This window comes from Palaemon carinicauda, chromosome 1, assembly GCF_036898095.1.
Source record: "Palaemon carinicauda isolate YSFRI2023 chromosome 1, ASM3689809v2, whole genome shotgun sequence".
Lineage (NCBI taxonomy): Eukaryota > Metazoa > Arthropoda > Malacostraca > Decapoda > Palaemonidae > Palaemon > Palaemon carinicauda.
Window position 1 is genome coordinate 208,854,804 of NC_090725.1, and position 18,887 is coordinate 208,873,690.

Sequence of the window (18,887 nt, forward strand, 5' to 3'; positions counted from 1 at the left end):
TATATATATATATATATATATATATATATAGATAGATAGATAGATAAATATATATATCGTATATATACGTATATGTATATATATATATATATATATATATGTGTGTGTGTGTGTGTGTGTGTGTTACAGTATGTATGTATATGCATGAAAGGTAATTGAAAGCATAAACTTCAACATTTTGACTATTTTACGATCAATCAAGTTTTTGGGATACTGTTTTCCCGTCACCAGGGTTAAAAACAGGAACGCACATATTAATCTTCCTTATACAATAAAGAGCAAGTGTTTAGATATATATATATATATATATATATATATATATATATATATATATATATATATATATATATTAAATATCACCCACGAATGGCATTTAATACCGAATTCTATCTTGGGAATATATATCCACTTGGAATTCATTTTATGGTAACAGCTTCTGGCCGGGTGGGGATTCGAACCACCACCTGTACGGCTGGAAACCATGCTGGCAGTGACCATACCGACTGAGCTATCAAGAGAGACTAAAAGTTTATGATAAATCCCCGTACATATTCCTGTCGAATTCCTGTGATATATGTTCATATATATATATATATATATATATATATATATATATATATATATATATATATATATATATATATATATATCTTTCCAGTCACACTCACCACTTTCCATCCCTCAGGTTTAGGGGGAGGGAGAGTAATCATACCTGGTGAGATGGGGGTGCGTGTGAGTACACTAGTAAACAATATTCTGTTAAATCAGTAAATTATAAATTATAAGTCAAGAATTATAAGAACTATATTGAAATGAGATGAATTTTAATATCTCTAAGGCAAAAATACAGATATAGTAATCAAAATGAATATACATAGAAATAACCTGAAATAAAATATGATTCGCATAACACAAAAGCGCAAAAGCAAAAATCAACACAAGCAAGTGACTTATTGAGTAAGATAAAATCCGAGACTATAAAATAAAGGTTTTAGACGTTTCAAAGTCTGATTGCTTACGGGGTAATTAGAATATTAGCTGCAAAGATTATTAGGCAATATGTGAATGAAAAGAACAGGTGCAGTTGAGTGATTTAGAATTGGGGATAGTTATTGACTGAAAAATGACCCTAGAAGGTAGGGAATAGCTATTAAGTGATTCGGTTCAAATGTTTTTAACCTTGGTGATGGGAAAACTCTTTCCATAAAGCTTGATTGATTTTGATAAATGCAATACAAATTGTTGATTTTTTTTGTTTTTTATCACCTTTCTAGTAAATATGAAGTTTCCTAGAAGTGAAAATGCCATTCATTGTATGGTATACACACACACAATATATATATATATATATATATATATATATATATATATATATATATATATATATATATATATATATATGTCCATATCTATATATATATATATATATATATATATATATATATATATATATATATATATATTTATGTAAATGTGTGTGTGTGTTTGTTGTGTATAGTATATATTGCATGTAAACAGTCTGTTGTGATGTAATTCGATTATATTAAAAAACTACTTAGGCTAATACCTTTATTTTTTGCGGCGATAAAGGCTTTTGGTTATACTCATTAGTACCTGTATAAAAAAATTAATGGTAGGGTACTTTTCTCTATATATAGAAGGGAAAATATGAGAGAAGTGCAGTGTGTGTATTTATCAGTTTCTAATTTAATATAATATGCAGCAAAATAAGCCACCCATTGTGTTTCAGAAATTTTTGTTTTTAGTTATGAAGTTTGGATATGTCAAGGTCTAACACCACTCAGTTTATATACCGTACACTTACTGTTACATTAGTAATCTGTACTAACAAACTATTTTGAGTGTGTCCTTTTACAATAGTTTTATGAAAGTGTTTCAGGTCAGGTCAGCAATCTTTCTTATCAGACGTATGATTACTGTTTTTGTCATTAGTGTGCATGTAGAGATTGTAGGTACCACTGTATGCATGTGCAAAGCATTTAGTCTTTGACTGTTGGTGTCATATATCAGTGATATAATCCCTTGCATGACTTCAGTTATTACTGCTCATGAGCAGAGAAGTTTTTATATAAAATCTGTGGATTTGAAACTGATTATGAATGATATCAATAGTTAATGACCAATTGGAATTTTCATGATCAATAACTTGATGAATAAGTAAATGCACTTGTCTTTTTCTTTCATATTTTCTTAGTTTTTATTTAATATGAATTTTCTCACAGCTGTTAATCTTATGATACGAAAAATCTGTCACTTATAAATAAGGCTTCTGATGACACATTTTCCTATGCTTATGAAGTCAAATAGACTGGAAACTTGAAACCATGTATCTTCTTATTTTTTTCTTGGTTGGATTATAATTAAGCCAAGTGATTTATTTGTACGAATGGAATATTTAAATAATGTTCAGTAATATGGAACATCAGTGTTTTCATCTCTGCATACTTGTAGCAATGTATAGCATGTTTCAAATTATTTCGTAGGTAATGGTACTTTTCTCAGTTTTACAAAAGTATTTAAATTATTATGTGCCATAATGACTATCATAATACAGTAGACATATTTCAGTAGTTTACATTTCTCTCTGTATTTTATGCTCTTGAAATTACTAAAGTCTATTCTTTGAACTGGTACAAACTTTGCATATTCTTTAAAGATATTTAAAGCTTTTGCAGAACCCTTTGCTTAAAAGTTGAAACTTGGGTAAAGGTATATCTTATTCGCTTTTGCGTTTCCAAGTCACCTTTTAAGATACTGTATTTGACTTTTATTTCTTACTAAATCATTTACTTTTTATTTCAATGCCATAGGTTAGATCAATGTTAAGTTGATGCTTTAATGGTTAATTACAGTCTGCAGATTGTAAAAGATATTAATGAATGAAATCTCTAACAAGTTCATTTGTATTTTGATAGATAATTTAAGTGGGATTAACTGAATTATAGTATAGTGTAGTCATTATATTTACTAAGTTTTCACTGATTGTTATTGTATCACCAGGGCTGGGACAATTAATGCAACTGTGGCCTTGAAGCTGAGTTTGTATCTGTCCAATGAAACTCGATATATACCGTGGCACACAGCATTGCGTCATCTCTTCTCTTGGGTGGATCTCCTTTTTAATTATCCGGCCCATAAGAATATGCTTGAATTCATCTCAACGCTGATCAACCCACAGTATGAAAGGATAGGATGGAATGATACCGGACATCATTTAGAGAGGTCAGTTGAATTATCTTTTTCTCAAAACTAACTTTATGAGCAAAATACAATGGTTGAGAAAATTATCTATTAGATTATCTATGAAAAGTTCCGTTTCATATAATAAACATAAATGTTTAGTTAATTTCAGGAACTTGATTGGAAGTGTTTTTGTTTAGAAATGTTCAATAAAATAGTTTCTGTATTAGGAGGTTCTTAAGATACTGATGAGTTCTGTTTGTACGAAGCAACGTAAGTTGATTTTCCAAGTAAGACATAAAATACATAACATACTGTACGTATATACATACATCCATACAAACATACATACATAATGTATATGTATAATATACTTTTAAAAAATGAGAAAACAGTCCCTCACCATTCATAGATTATGTATAATATACTTTTAAAAAAGGAGAAAGTAGTCCCTCACCATTCATAAATTACTGTACCCTATACATACAAATTCCTTTACCCTATACAATAGTGTATCAACACTAATGCAGTCCTAGTAGACAATAAATAATACACATAACAATTCCTTACCTTTATTCCTATGGTTGGCAAGCACAGTGAAAGATGCGTTGCAAGTGGTGGAGAGCCAGGCTTATTGGAAGGATGAAGTGAAAGATGCTGGAGAAGCTGGAAGAGGAGCTGGAGAGTCAGGATGAGATGCTGGAAGATGTGCTGGAGAAGCTGGAGAATCAATATAAGATGCTGGAAGAGATGTTGGAGAAGCTGGAGAATCAGGATGAGATAATGGAAGAGAAGCTGGAGAATCAGTATGAGATACTGGAAGAGGTGCTGGAGAATCAGGATGAGATGTTGGAACAGGTGCTAGAGTAGCTGGAAAATCAGTATGAGATGCTTGAAGAGGTGCTGGAGAATTAGTATGAGATGCTGGAAGAGGTGCTGGAGAAGCTGGATAATCAAGATGAAATGCTGGAAAAGGTGCTGGAGAAGCTGGAGAAATGCTGGAAAAGGTGCTGGAGAAGCTGGAGAATTAGGATGAGATGCTGGAGTAGCTGGAGAATCAGTATCAGATGCTGGAAGAGGTGCTGAAGAAGCTGGATAGTCAGTATGAGATGCTGGAGGAGGTGCTGGAGAATCAGTATGAGATAGTGGAAGAGGTGCTGAAGAAGCTGGAGAATCAGGATGAGCTGCTGGAAGAGTTGCTGGAGAAGCTGGAGAATTAGGATAAGATGCTGGAAGAGGTGCCGGAGAAGATGGAGAATCAGGAGGAGATGATGGAAGAGAAGCTGGAGAATCAGTATTAGATGCTGCAAGAGGTGCTGGAGAAGCTGAGGAATCAGGATGAGATGCTGGAAGAGGTGAAGAAGAAGCTGGAGAAGCAGGATGAGGTGCTGGAGAAGTTGGAAAATCAGGATGAGGTGCTGGAGAATCAGTATGAGATGCTAGAGGATGAGCTGGAGAACCTGGAGACTCAGGATGGGATGATGAAAGAGATGTTGGAGAATCGGGATGAGATGCTAGAAGATGTGCTGGAGAAGCTTGGGAATTAGTATGAGATGTTGGAATAGGTGCTGGAGAATCAGGATGAGATGCTGGAAGAGGTGCTGAAGAAGCTGAGGATTCAGGATGAGGTGCTGGAGAAGCTGAGGAATCAGGATGAGGTGCTGGAGAAGCTGGAGAATCAGGATGAGATCTTGAAGAGTTGCTGTAGAAGCTGGAGAATCAGTTTGAGATGCTGGAAGAGGTGCTAAAGAAGCTGGAGAATCAATGAGATGCTGGAAGAGGTGCTGTAGAATCAGGATGAAATGCTGGAGAAATTGGAGTATCAGTATGAGACGCTGGAAGAGGGGTTGGAGAATCAGGATGAGATGCTAGAAGAGACGCTGAAGAATCAGTATGAGATGCTGGAAGAGGTGCTGGAGAATCAGGATGAAATGCTAGAAGAGGGGCTGGAGAGTCAGGATGAGATGGTGGAGAGTCAGTATGAGATGCTGGAGAGTCAGTATAATATGCTAGAAAAGGTGCTGGAGAATCAGGATGAGGTGCTGGAGAAGCTGGAGAATCAGGATGAGATGCTTGAAGAGTTGCTGTAGAACTGGAGAATCAGTTTGAGATGCTGAAAGAGGTGCTAAAGAAGCTGGAGAATCAATGAGATGCTGGAAGAGGTGCTGTAGAATCAAGATGAAATGCTGGAGAAATTGGAGTATCAGTATGAGACGTTGTAAGAGGGGTTGGAGAATCAGGATGAGATGCTAGAAGAGACGCTGAAGAATCAGTATGAGATGCTGGAAGAGGTGCTGGAGAATCAGAATGAAATGCTAGAAGAGGGGCTGGAGAGTCAGGATGAGATGGTGGAGAGTCAGTATGAGATGCTGGAGAGTCAGTATAATATGCTAGAAAAGGTGTTGGAGAATCAGGATGAGATGCTGGAAGAGGTGCTGGAGAATTAGGATGTGGTGTTGGAGGAGCGGCAGAGGTAGAGGTTTTAGGTTCAGGTCCAGGCCTCTCTACCTTTTTCAAGTACCTACACAGGTTTGTCTGCCAGGATTGCCTACTCTTGTCTTCCAAAATCTTGTAAAACCTCACAGCATTCATGACACCCCTGGACACCTTCATAAATCTTCCCATTATGGGATCCTGTTCCTCAACTTTGCATTTGCTCCCTCTAACAGAGCCAAACCTCCTTCTAGCTTGGCCAAACCTCCCTCTAGCAGGGCTAAACCTTCTACCAAGGCCTCGGTTTTAAATTTCTTGGTTTCTGGGATCGGGGTGTCTGCAATCATCTGGCTCTCAAGCTCAATGGTGTCCTCAGCTGACAACTCTACATGAGATGCCAAGAGCTTGGGGACATCAGCATCCACCTCAAGATCTAGCTGCTAACTGAGCTCAACAACCCTCTTGGTGACAACCTCAACTGTCTCCTCAAAGTCAAAGAAATAATTGACAAACTGGGAGTAAAGCATCCTACAGACACCATTCATGTTGGTTTGCTTCACCTCATCCCAAGCTTCAGCTTTGTTCCTAATGGCATCTCAGATTTTGTAGAACTTGCAGAACATCTTGAGGATCATGTTATTTTCCTTTTTTGTTACCTCCAAAGCCATAGCCTTGAAGGAAGCAATTACCCCTTGGTTCATAGGTTGTAACAGAGAATTAGTTTTTTAGGGTAAGTAAACCACCTTGAAATTGGGATGGAAGTCATCTTATTTGACAGAGTGACCCGGGGAATTGTCCAGCAATAGCAGAACCTCAAAACGTAGCCCCCCTTAGCACAATACTGTTCAATTTCAGGCATAAAATGGTTAAAAAATCCATCCCCAAATAACAAGGTCACCCTTGCCTTCCTATTAAACTTCCAGATGACAGGTAGCTGACTCCTCTGAACCCCCGTGAATGCCTTGGGATTCTCAGCCTGATACACAAGCATAGTCTTCAGCTTGGAGTCCTCAGAAGCATTATCCCTAAGAAGCAAAGTCAGTCTCTTCTTGCCAACGTGTGTCCTGGTCCGTCATCTCCGCCTTATTGCTGTAGTTCCGGTTCAGTATATGATTCCAAAATAAGCTTGTCTCATTCACATTGAAGTCTTGTTCAGCACAAAACCCACCTTATCCCATAATCTCAGCCAACACAGCAAGGAATTCACTTGCTGTTTCAATATCAGCACTACCAACTTCACCTTGAACCTTAAGGTTATGCAATTTAACACAAGCCTTAAATTTCATAAACCACTCCCTACTTTCACTCCCTTCCCCCTTTAGACGTTTCAAGGTCTCAAACAAATGTTTAGCCTTCTCCTGAATAACTATAACACTCACTGGCAAATGCCGCTGATCCTGGTCATCCAACCAGAGCACTAATAGCTTCTTCATCTCAGTAATGAGACCACTCCTTTGATTTGTAATAATGGTCGACATCATAGAGAAAGATCCTTTCACATGCTCAAGGATGTGATGGTTAACCTTGATGATAGTCGCAACCAGAAAATGAATAAGGCCTAACATATGACCTATGTTCGTAGAGGTCTCCCTATTTTTGTTTCGCTTCACTATATCTATTTAATTTCCATCATAATGGCTTTCTTCTTCTTGGATGCATTGTCACCAAAAGAGTCTCCCTTATGTTTTCCAAACATGATACAAAGCAAAATAGAGGTACAAAAGTATCCAGAAAAGAGTAACACCAAAATCCCGAATGCGTATCGCAAGCTAAGATGGTGAGCTAATGCTAATGGAATGAGTAATGCACCACTACATGGCCAGACAACGGCATTAGTTTTCGCCTTGTCAGCAAGTGATTTGCTGTATTAACGCAACAAATGTCATTACTTGAAACTGAGTACACTGATTTTCAAGTACGTTATGGGAACCCATTCTTAACAGTGAATTGTCGTAACCCTGACGGTCTTGTGTATACTGTTTACATATTGTGTCATTACCATATTATTTTTTTTACTTTAGTAAGGTGATATGATTATCATATTACAACATTAGAATGTTTTACAGATGGCCTTTCTTATTAGTGGGTTTTACATCATAGTCAAAATAATGACCAACTCATGATGGGCTTAGGTTGTGACCTGCAAGTTAAATGATCATGTTAATCTAAGCTGACCTGCTATTTATACAGACTATCCAAATTCTAACACTCATTTGTCCCTAAACTAAACTTTATCAAGATATGCTCACAGAAATACAATTACCCATCTTCAAGTCTTGACTAGAAAAAATAAAGTAATAGAAATGCTACCAAAATTAAATAAAATTGCTATAGTGAATATACTGTAGGTCATTGTGGCAAAGTTGATTAAAAAAAAAAAAAAAAAAACCTTCAACCTCCCCTAACACTTCCATCCAACTATAGGGTCATTGTTCCTTGAATCATTTTTTTAGTTTTTTACTACATTCCACCTAATCTCGAAAACACTGATGAAAGATTTTTATAATATAAAGGAACCTCTCCTGATGTACATATTAGTCTGTCGCCAAAGCCGACTCGACAGCACCGTTACTCCAAAAATAGAAATTTCTAGTTATTATCTTCAAAAAGTTGAAGATTGAGAGAGAGCAATAGAGTATTATTTTCCTAGTGTATTGACTTCTGTTTTTTTTTTAAATTTAGGGATAAGTATTTACTGTAGATAGGCTCTCATTGTGGATTATATGGTATTGTCTTTAACCTTATGTATCATCCTTTTCAGAAATACATTCTCATTCCGATTTGGAGAGTATTTCTATACTGAACTACGATTTAATACGATATCATAAATACCAGAGTAATTTCAAGATATACAGTAGATAAGGAAATAGTATCTTTTACTCATTTTCGGAACCACATTCTTATACAATCAAAAAATGTTCCTTCAGAAGATGCTTTGTGATAGAGGTGAGAAGTGTAATGAGCAAGCATTTTTTTTATCAGAGTAATTCAGATTCTGGAACTTTTTTTTTTCCTATATCAAGGACATTGCCCATAAAATGGGGATTGGCGATCCAGTACAGAATGAAAATGTAAGCGTGAGGTCCAAAATGCAGTGCTTGAATCAAAATTCATATATTTTAGGGAATGATTTGGCATTTAACTCATTTTAGTCTTGGTTCGTAGGAGAATATTATTTTTTATTGCCTTTTCTTTCTAATTGGATATTTTAAATAGGAAATATTTATCGTTTGGCTTCATTCAATCCCCCCAAAAAGAGAAGATTTTGGAAGTCAAGTGTATTCCTGATTGAGGTTTTAAAAATTCAGTTTTGGTTTTGTGATTAGCTTTTTCCTACCTCCTATAGAATGGGGTAGTTAGCATTGTGACCCAGAGGTAACATTAAAATAAACAAAATTTTGATAATATTTATTTTGATGCTTACATGAGGGTCACATTATGTCCCGCTCTCCTCACTTAAGTGATTCACCCAGAGATGTATGTTGACTGAAATACTTTATTATGGTATCAAAGCGGTAAGGTGGAGTATTGATCACAGAATTCGGATTCGATCTCATGAAATCTCCCAACATTCGTATGGATTGTCGTTCCCTTAGGGGAAGGTATAGGAAATGAAGGAAAAACGTTTGATTCATTTGTAAGGTCAAAAGAAGTTCACGCTTCAGGAATATTAGCAGTGACCTACCAGTATGTATGACAATAATAAATATGTAATATTAAAATTATTAACTGTATTCTGATAATTATCGTATATTTTCACAATTTCATTCATTTTTGCATTTCTCAGCAATAGAATATATGATCCCTTTTGCACCAGTGACCCTGGATGCAGTGCCAGGAAATTTATAAATAATCAATCAGTCATTACCTCAAATCACTATATTAGGCAGTATGGGAAAATAACTAAGGTTTATATTATGCAACATGAAAATGATTCTATACTTTAAATTGTAAACATTACAGGCTTTTTTTTTTTATATTGAATGAGATCTTTTATAATTTCAGATTGCTGCGATCTAAATTGTTAATGGCAGCCGTAAATTGTGGTAATGTGAATGCTATAAGAGAAGCACAGAGACAGTTTTCAGCTTGGCGTTCTAAGAATGAAGCTGTTCCCCCAAATATACGTTCAGTCGTTTATAATACTGGTGTTAGGTAAGTTCTATGATTAATGTATATATATATATATATATATATATATATATATATATATATATATATATATATATATATATATATATATATATATATACATATATATATATATATATATATATATATATATATATATATATATATACATGGTGACTACTTATCAGTAAAACTCATGACATTTTTGTAGGTGTAAATATCAACCAAAATGGCATTTGATATCAGATTTTACCTTTGAGAAATCCATATATGATAAATGCCTCTGGCTGGACAAGCAATCGAACCTATGCCAGCATTGTATATATAAATGTATGTTTAAATATATATATATATATATATATATATATATATATATATATAGTGTATATATGTATATATATACATACATACATATATATACATATATGTGTATATACTGTATATATATATATGTGTGTGTGTGTGTGTATGTGTATGCTGCTGTTTGTACCTAATTCATTTCAAATTCAGAACTTTTAGTGACCTCATAAGAATACAAATAATTGCCTTACTAGAACTTATTACAAGAGTACTCTTAGGGTTGATTATGCAATATCCATGAACTTCTCCGTTATTTTGACATTGAAAACATGAAAGTTTGCCTATTGATATGTAGTTTTTCTTCACATTGACATAAAATAACTATTAATTATTTTATAATGCAGTATGGTTACAACTGTATAAAAATCTATTTTATAATGCAGTATGGTTACAACTGTATAAACATTTGTTTTGTTCAGTAGCGAATCTCACTTCAGCAATCATCTAGAGAAAGTCTCTTCAAATCAGAGAATACGAGTGAAATGCTTCTAAGAAAGTTCTGTCCGTTCCATGAAATATAACCTTAAAATATATCCAACTACATATATATATATATATATACATGGTGACTACTTATCAGTAAAACTCATGACATTTTTGTAGGTGTAAATATCAACCAAAATGGCATTTGATATCAGATTTTACCTTTGAGAAATCCATATATGATAAATGCCTCTGGCTGGACAAGCAATCGAACCTATGCCAGCATTGTATATATAAATGTATGTTTAAATATATATATATATATATATATATATATATATATATATATATATATATATAGTGTATATATGTATATATATACATACATACATATATATACATATATGTGTATATACTGTATATATATATATATATATGTGTGTGTGTGTGTGTGTATGTGTATGCTGCTGTTTGTACCTAATTCATTTCAAATTCAGAACTTTTAGTGACCTCATAAGAATACAAATAATTGCCTTACTAGAACTTATTACAAGAGTACTCTTAGGGTTGATTATGCAATATCCATGAACTTCTCCGTTATTTTGACATTGAAAACATGAAAGTTTGCCTATTGATATGTAGTTTTTCTTCACATTGACATAAAATAACTATTAATTATTTTATAATGCAGTATGGTTACAACTGTATAAAAATCTATTTTATAATGCAGTATGGTTACAACTGTATAAACATTTGTTTTGTTCAGTAGCGAATCTCACTTCAGCAATCATCTAGAGAAAGTCTCTTCAAATCAGAGAATACGAGTGAAATGCTTCTAAGAAAGTTCTGTCCGTTCCATGAAATATAACCTTAAAATATATCCAAGTGACAACTACAGAGTTGAAGGAAATATGCAAATGATGAAGTTAAACTTCATCTCTCTCTCTCTCTCTCTCTCTCTCTCTCTCTCTCTCTCTCTCTCTCTCTCTCTCTCTCTCTGTATATATATATATATATATATATATATATATATATATATATATATATATATATATATATATGTATGTATATATATATACATATATATATATGTATATATATATATATATATATATATATATATATTACAAATACTTCCTGCATCACCAGTAGTAGGAGTAATCTCTACAGGTATCTCTATCGATCAGAGATTTCCCTTCCCACAGGCCTCCACCTCCCAATCCCCCAGACCTCCTCGCAACTGCGATACTATACCTCCTTTGTGTTTCCCTGGAATGTCCCATGGGTATGCTAGGCTCAGCCTTCCATGATGTTGTCAACACCGGCCATTACCTCTCTGGTCGTCGTACGGACAACACGTTGCGCTTACCTTCATCAGAGTTTTCCTTGTAACCTTGTGTTATCGTGTGTGGATCTTGTGATCCTCGATCCCTACTATGGATCCTGGGTGAGTGCAACATCATTGCCCAGGAGTGAGTGAGAAGTTATGTGCTGCCTTTTGACCCACATGTGGTGTACATCGTGTAGGGGCAGTGTGTGTTCCCAGATTGACATGTGTGCTGAGTGCGTGGTCTGGAGCGATGCCCAATGGGCCAATATGACCACAAAGAAGTCAGAGGAGGACAGGTCGCCCTCGTGAAAGGATATTAGGTCTCGTCCTTCTTACGCGTGCTCAACAGTATCCAGTGTTTTGGCGACTTCTTTGTCTCCAGGGATGCCCACGGTGGCAGAGGAGGTAGCGGGACCGGTCAGATCCTCACGCTTCCCCATCCATGGCCGGGAAACCCCACCCTCCTTGCCATGGTGGGAGAGTTGAGGGGAGATTGGCCTCCCATCTTTATTCCCAGCATTCGCTCAGTGGCTCCAAGGAGCCGATCTCTCCTCATGGGGTCAAGGGACTGGTCCCGCGTATAAGGGAGTGGAAAGAACAAGGAGGACAGTTCTTCTTCCAAGAGGTATCATTCCTCCAAATATTCTGGACCAAGGTGAGTTAGTTCTGGTCTCAGTCTGCTGCTGAGACCGTTGTCCCCTTTATTCCGGTAACATCATCCCAGATGTTCCGGAGCAGGGGCATCCTAGAAGACATACCCCACTTTTGCATAAGGCTCTTATTCCCCTGAGCTGCTCTGCCCATTACTTCCTTGACCAATTTCTGAGGAAAGATACCTTTCCCCCCAAATGTTTGAGTCAATCAACTTCTTAGGCTCATGCGTAATAACTGCTCCAGCTAGGACGTGTTCTCTGTATGCTCTTCTGGCTAAAAAGAAAGCGTGTAGATTTCTGTGGAAAGTAGCCAGATGAGTCTTTGCCAGGACTGGGAAGAGGTCTGATTTGAAATAGTTCCCAATTAACATATCCAGATAGAACTAGTGGGACAAATAAGCAGATAGCCTCTCCTTGGCTTCCAATTCTTCCTTCAAAAGGAATTCAGAAATTATAGGCAACTTTTCATTGAACTGTTTGCCTTCAATGTCCCTATCCAGTTTTCTAACCGTAAAATTTTGACATCTTCCCAACTGTCCTAGTCATAAGGAAGGGCTAGGGAGACAGGTTTGCACTCCTCTAGCACTGGTAATAGTCTACCTTCCATTACTGCCTTTTTCACAGCGTCTAAACTTTTTAAGGCGAAGTAAAGACAGTATCTTTAGGGGCAATAAATGTGACCTGTTTTTTGCCAAAGGCAGAAAGTTGGGTATTGGTAATTCGGCCGTCTTAAGTTCCTTTACCAATAAGGATTGAGCCTTGTTGTTGTCCAGGATGATAGTCTCCTTAGGAATTGTATCATCTCTAATGGACACTTCTGAGTTTAGCCTTACATAACAGTAAGGATAATTGTCAATAGAGGGGTAGATGAGTACTCTGGCAGGCTCGGCACAGGTGGAGCCTTAGACTTGGGTGCTTGTTGAAAAGCGTCTACCTTCGCTTCTAAGGATGCTTGAGCTCGTTTATGTATGTTTTCCATGGAAGCCATAAACTCCAAATGACCAAGAACAAAGATGTATTTGGCACAGGAATGGGAGTCAAGGTGTAGGCAGGGGCGGTAGATATAGGGATGGGGGATTGAGCCTAAGAAATACTCTGCAATGTACTTACCTGATGGATATCTATGGAGTCATCAGAGGCTTCCATGGTCAGCAGGATCCTTTCCCTCTCTGACGTTACAGAAGAGGTCCCCGACATGTTGTCGGCCTCTAGCTCATCACTTGAAGAGCGTCCCGAACTTCATCTTCCACATGATCCAATTGTACCGACTGGAGTTGAACCATCAGTATCTGGTGACCAAAAACAGCAGTCACCTCGGCCTTGGGGAAGAGGAGGTCCTTGAGTTCCATGGAAGGAAGGTAAGGGGCACCATCAGAACTATTCTGAAAGCCTCTCACCCAATCTCTAATGGTCTTCTGACCCCTCACTTTCTCATCCTGGGAGACGTTGGTAGTGTGGAAACCAGTGTAGATGAGGCCCTTGTATATGCTGCAGTTGGAAGGATCCCAGATTGCAAGGGACCCTTTAGAAACATGAGTCTGCATGCTTCCGGCAAGTCATGTGGCCACAAGGCGACTTGATCCGCCTGGTGCAGGTTACTGTCAAACACTCCATGTCTTCAGCAACCTGTAAAGATAGAAAATTTTGAATGAGTACAAGTAGTGTATCAATAAATTTTCATATCTTACAGTAAACAGGTAAATATATATTAGAATAGAAATTTCTTAAAACAATCTCTAGATTACATTTTTTTCTACTACACTAGCTACGGCTACAGCTACACTACAGTAGAAAGCTCATGCCAAACAGCTCAGAATTCTTTAAGGACTCCTAAAACAGTCTGGTAGAATAGGGAAAAAGGATCACATCAGTGGAACGCCATATCCCCCAAAGTCAGTCTATTAGACACCGTAAGGTGGTAAATTCACATACGATCCTGCCTGAGCCAGTAGTGACTGTCCCCAAGGCAGCAGCAACCGTGTCTAAGGCGAAAGCTATTCCTAGCAACCATGGCTTTATGAACTGACCTTTCAATACCCATATAAATGTCGACACAATGCGGCAGTAGCATTGTCAAGTCGGCAAGAAAAATTGGACAATCCTATATGGAAAAAGTCCACGGGCAAGGGGAAATGCCAAGGTTAATGGAAGGGAGTAGATAAATGAATCTGCCAAAGTCCTAGATGTTAACATTAAATCATGAGGAAGAAGAGTAGCCCTTTAAGATAATGAGAGCCGTACGAGATGGCCAGGATGCTGAGAATTCGTAAATTCAAGGGAGATACTAAGAATTAGGAGGAATCCAATTGACCAACTTTAGAGGAGAATGTTCCTCAGTTCTGGAAGTGGGAAAAGACGCAGATGACCAGCCTAAGGCGGCAGAGGGGTGGGGGTACCCCCTTAACCTACCCACATCCAAGGTTAGAACAACTCAAGCCAACAGGACTGGAAGTATTGCCAAATGGTAATACTCCGGCCAGGAAGCTTCCGACCAGGCAAATGAGTCAAGACTCCGCAGCACAAGATACATAGCCCAGGATGAAAAGCTGCAGTCAGAGAATAGGCAACTACTAAGGTGGCAGAGGAGAGCCCCAAGGGGTTCTAAATCTGGGCCTAGATAAGGTTAGGCCATAAGAAATCCACTGTGAAGGAAAGCCTAGCCTATATAGCGGTTGAGGGATGCTCAAGTGCAAGGGAATGTAGACTAGACAAAGGCATTGTAGTTCCTAGGACAGTGAAGGATTTATGGCCTAACTAGTCTCGAAGGTGGAAGAGAGAATTAATCCAGGGAAGGAATAATATCTTGCCTACCTAGGGTCAGCCTAGAAAGCCCACAAGCTATCTTGTTCATCTATATAGCAATTAAGGTCACCTCATCACCAGGGAACTGGACTGGAAGGGAATAATGTTCCACAGCAAGTAGACGCACTAGCCAGGCAAAAAGAGGGGGAAGGAAGGGAGGCTTAGAAAATGGTGAGTTGGCAGAATAGGAAGGCCTAACTGTAGTAATAGAACTAATATGTTGTTCCAAGGGGTCTGCAGTTATTGGGCACAGAGAACAAGTCCTCATAACCGGCTGCCAGCCTACCAAAAACTAAGTAATGAGGCCTAGTAAATGGGTAAGGCGATACAAAAGGAAAGTCTACCTGTCAGCATTAGAACAAGATTGGTTGCATTTTAGCGATCAACCGAGTGTAAACACAGGGAACAAGTCCCCACAACCCGTGCTGCCGTGGCAAGCACTAAGTGAAATACTATCACGCTAGGACAACTGTAAAACACCATCCACTGCTCCCAAAAGGACCTTCAGGGCTGCAGCTCCCTGCTATGACGTATCGATAGCATGGGAGAATGGGCGGCCTCATGAAAACCATAAGGTTATACGTGGTCGAGGGTGAGGATGCATATGTACACAAGTACCAGTTATGGGCGATGGCTAAGAATCAGAGTTAGCCTAGGTCAAGACTGATAGAATACAAACGTGGAAAATAGAAAAAGGTATATATAACCCATAATCATACCACAGTTGTAAAAGAGTATATAAAACATTCTTAGAAGGCTATAAAAAATATACTGAGCCATATATGAGCTGCCAGCTTCGGCCCTGTGACGGCCGCGGACAAATAATGCACACAGCGTAAATATACCAAGGTGGAGATTCGAAATTCTGAAATTTATCCAACACAAAAGGAAATGGTACTCAACTTACTGTAGTCGATGAAAAAGAAGCAGAACCGTCCATGATCTCAAAATCACTCAAAAAGCTACAAAACATGCAGAAAACTCCCAAGCAAAACCGTCAAGATGGCGCTACCCAGAAGAAATGAAGAACCAGCAAACATGTTTACAGTAGCTCATTGGAATGAGAGTTGTAATGGCCCTCTCGTCCACGTATCCAATCCTATTCCATATCCTTCGAGACTAGGTTAACTCTTTTCGGGGAAGGATAGCCATGGCTTATTTTAAACATGTCCCTGTTGCATTCACGATAAATCTCAGGATATTCTTCACTCCAGGGGATAAAACCCTGTGATATTTCTTGGGTAAAATTCTCTCGTATATCATCCGCAGAAATATCCCAAGTAGAAAGCTGCCTTTGAGGACGACTCCGGCACTCAGGCTTAGCCTGAATATTAGATTTTCCAAAAGGAATATGTACAGTATAGGCAAATTTGCAAGCTGTAATTCGAACGAGGCTTGTAGGTGTGGAAGACTAACTGGCATCTCTTGCCACGCATTATGGGGAGATACACTTTGTCAAACAAACAATCTATTATTATTATTATTATAATTATTATTATTATTATTATTGTTATTATTTTTATTATTACTTGCTAAGCTACAACCCTAGTTGAAAAAGCAGGATGCTATAAGCCCAGGGGCTCCAACAGGGAAAATAGCCCAGTGAGGAAAGGAAGCAAGGAAAAATAAAATTAATATTTCCCATACCAACTATAAAAACTTTAATAAAGCAAGAGGAAGAGAAATAAGATAGAATAGTGTGCCCGAGTGTACCCTCAAGAAAGAAAACTTTAACACAGTACAGTGAAAGACCATGGTACAGAGGCTATGTCACTACCCAAAACTAGAGAACAATGGTTTGATTTGGGAGTGTCATTCTCCTACTAGAAGAGCCGCTTACCATATCTAAAGAGTCTCTTCCACCCTTACCATGAGGAAAGTAACCACTGAACAATTACAGTGCAGTAGTTAACCCTTTGAAAGAAAAATTGTTTGGTAATCTCAGTGTTGACAGGTGTATGAGGACAGAGGCAAATTTGTAAAGAATATGCCAGACTATTCGGTGTATGCGTAGGCAAAGGTAAAATGAACCATAACCAGAGAGAAGGATCCAATGTAGCTCTGTCTGGCCAGTCAAAGGACTCCATAACTCTCTAGCATCATAACAGGTAGCTGGTGCCCTGGCCAACCTACTACCTAGCAAAGTTGAATGATTTCTCATTCAAGTTTTTCTTCATTAATTTCATATCATACATTCTTGGGCAGGGAAAGTGTTTCATATCCTATAGTGCAAGCTACTCAAAATAAACTATGGTCAGAGTAAAATAAATGACTTCATCCATTACGTTGAAGGTTATCGCAAGGACCAACACTATGAAAACATTTAGCGCGATACAGCTGCTGTCGCTGAACAGTAGATGAGGTAGATCCTCAGAGATGCGAAAATTAGTTACAAAACTACCTATTTTGAAGTAATAGATAACATTTTAACATGAGCCTGATTGACACTGATGACCTAGAGTTGCTTCTGCTGTAGCCTATAAATATATATATATATATATATATATGTATATATATATATATATATATATATACATATATATATATATATATATATATATATATATATATATATATATGTATATATATATATATATATATATATATATATATATATATATATATACATATATATATATATATATATATATATATATATATATATATATATATATATATATATATATATATATATATATATATAGTATATATACAGTATATACAGTTTATAGATAGATACATAGATAGATAAATAGATAGATATAGATATAAATATAGATATGAAATCTTAGAATTAAAAAGTCAAAGAATAATCACAATTCCTAATGAAAAATATATTACCATCTTTTTGAAATATTGTCAAATCTATATATATATATAGATATATATCGTCGTCGGCGCCCACTCGTGTGCGAGTATTGGGTTTTGTCGTTAGCCATCAGCCTCCTATCTAGAGATGAAGGGGGGTGGAGGAAACGACAGAATGCCAGTAGCTGGGTATATTGTTTTGGGTGGTCGTGGCTTTGCAACGGCCACGCACACACACTTGGCCCACACCGTTTTCACCGCGGCTCAAGACATATGAGACAGGCGGCTTCTACGATGTTGGTTGCATCGGGCTGCCGGGTTCTTGTTATGTCAAGGCCCGCCTTGTTGCCTGCCCGACAGGCATTGCCCTCTTCCGCCGGCGCTGGGAAGCTCCGCCGTTGGGGTCTTGTTTGGTTTGATTTTGGAGTTTTCCTTCTCCTAGCCTTTGCCTATCTTAAATAAAGGAGAAGGCCTATAGGGGGGTCCAGTCTTGGTCTGGTCTCTCAGAACTGGCCTTAGCGGTATGGTTGAGCCTGCCAGGGTGGATAAACTACCCCACTGCCATTGCCCAGCCCATCATTGAGACACTCAAGCCCCTCTACTGCAGCAAAGTGCTGGACCATCAGAGGGGATATATATATATATATATATATATATATATATATATATATATATATATATATATATATATATATATATATATATATATGTGTGTGTGTGTGTGTGTGTATTTATATATATATATA

The 18,887-nt window shown here is 37.3% G+C and overlaps 1 protein-coding gene across 3 annotated transcripts in view; it reads left to right on the plus strand.

The window, feature by feature from the left end:
• Window positions 1–18,887, plus strand: part of LOC137653700 (endoplasmic reticulum aminopeptidase 1-like) — a 512,338-nt gene that overhangs the window by 445,664 nt on the left and 47,787 nt on the right. For all 3 annotated transcript variants that reach the window (XM_068387282.1, XM_068387289.1, XM_068387299.1), the window contains 2 exons: window positions 3,022–3,243; window positions 9,640–9,789. In XM_068387282.1, coding sequence (XP_068243383.1) covers window positions 3,022–3,243; window positions 9,640–9,789 — 372 coding nt within the window. The remainder of the gene's footprint in view (window positions 1–3,021; window positions 3,244–9,639; window positions 9,790–18,887) is intronic.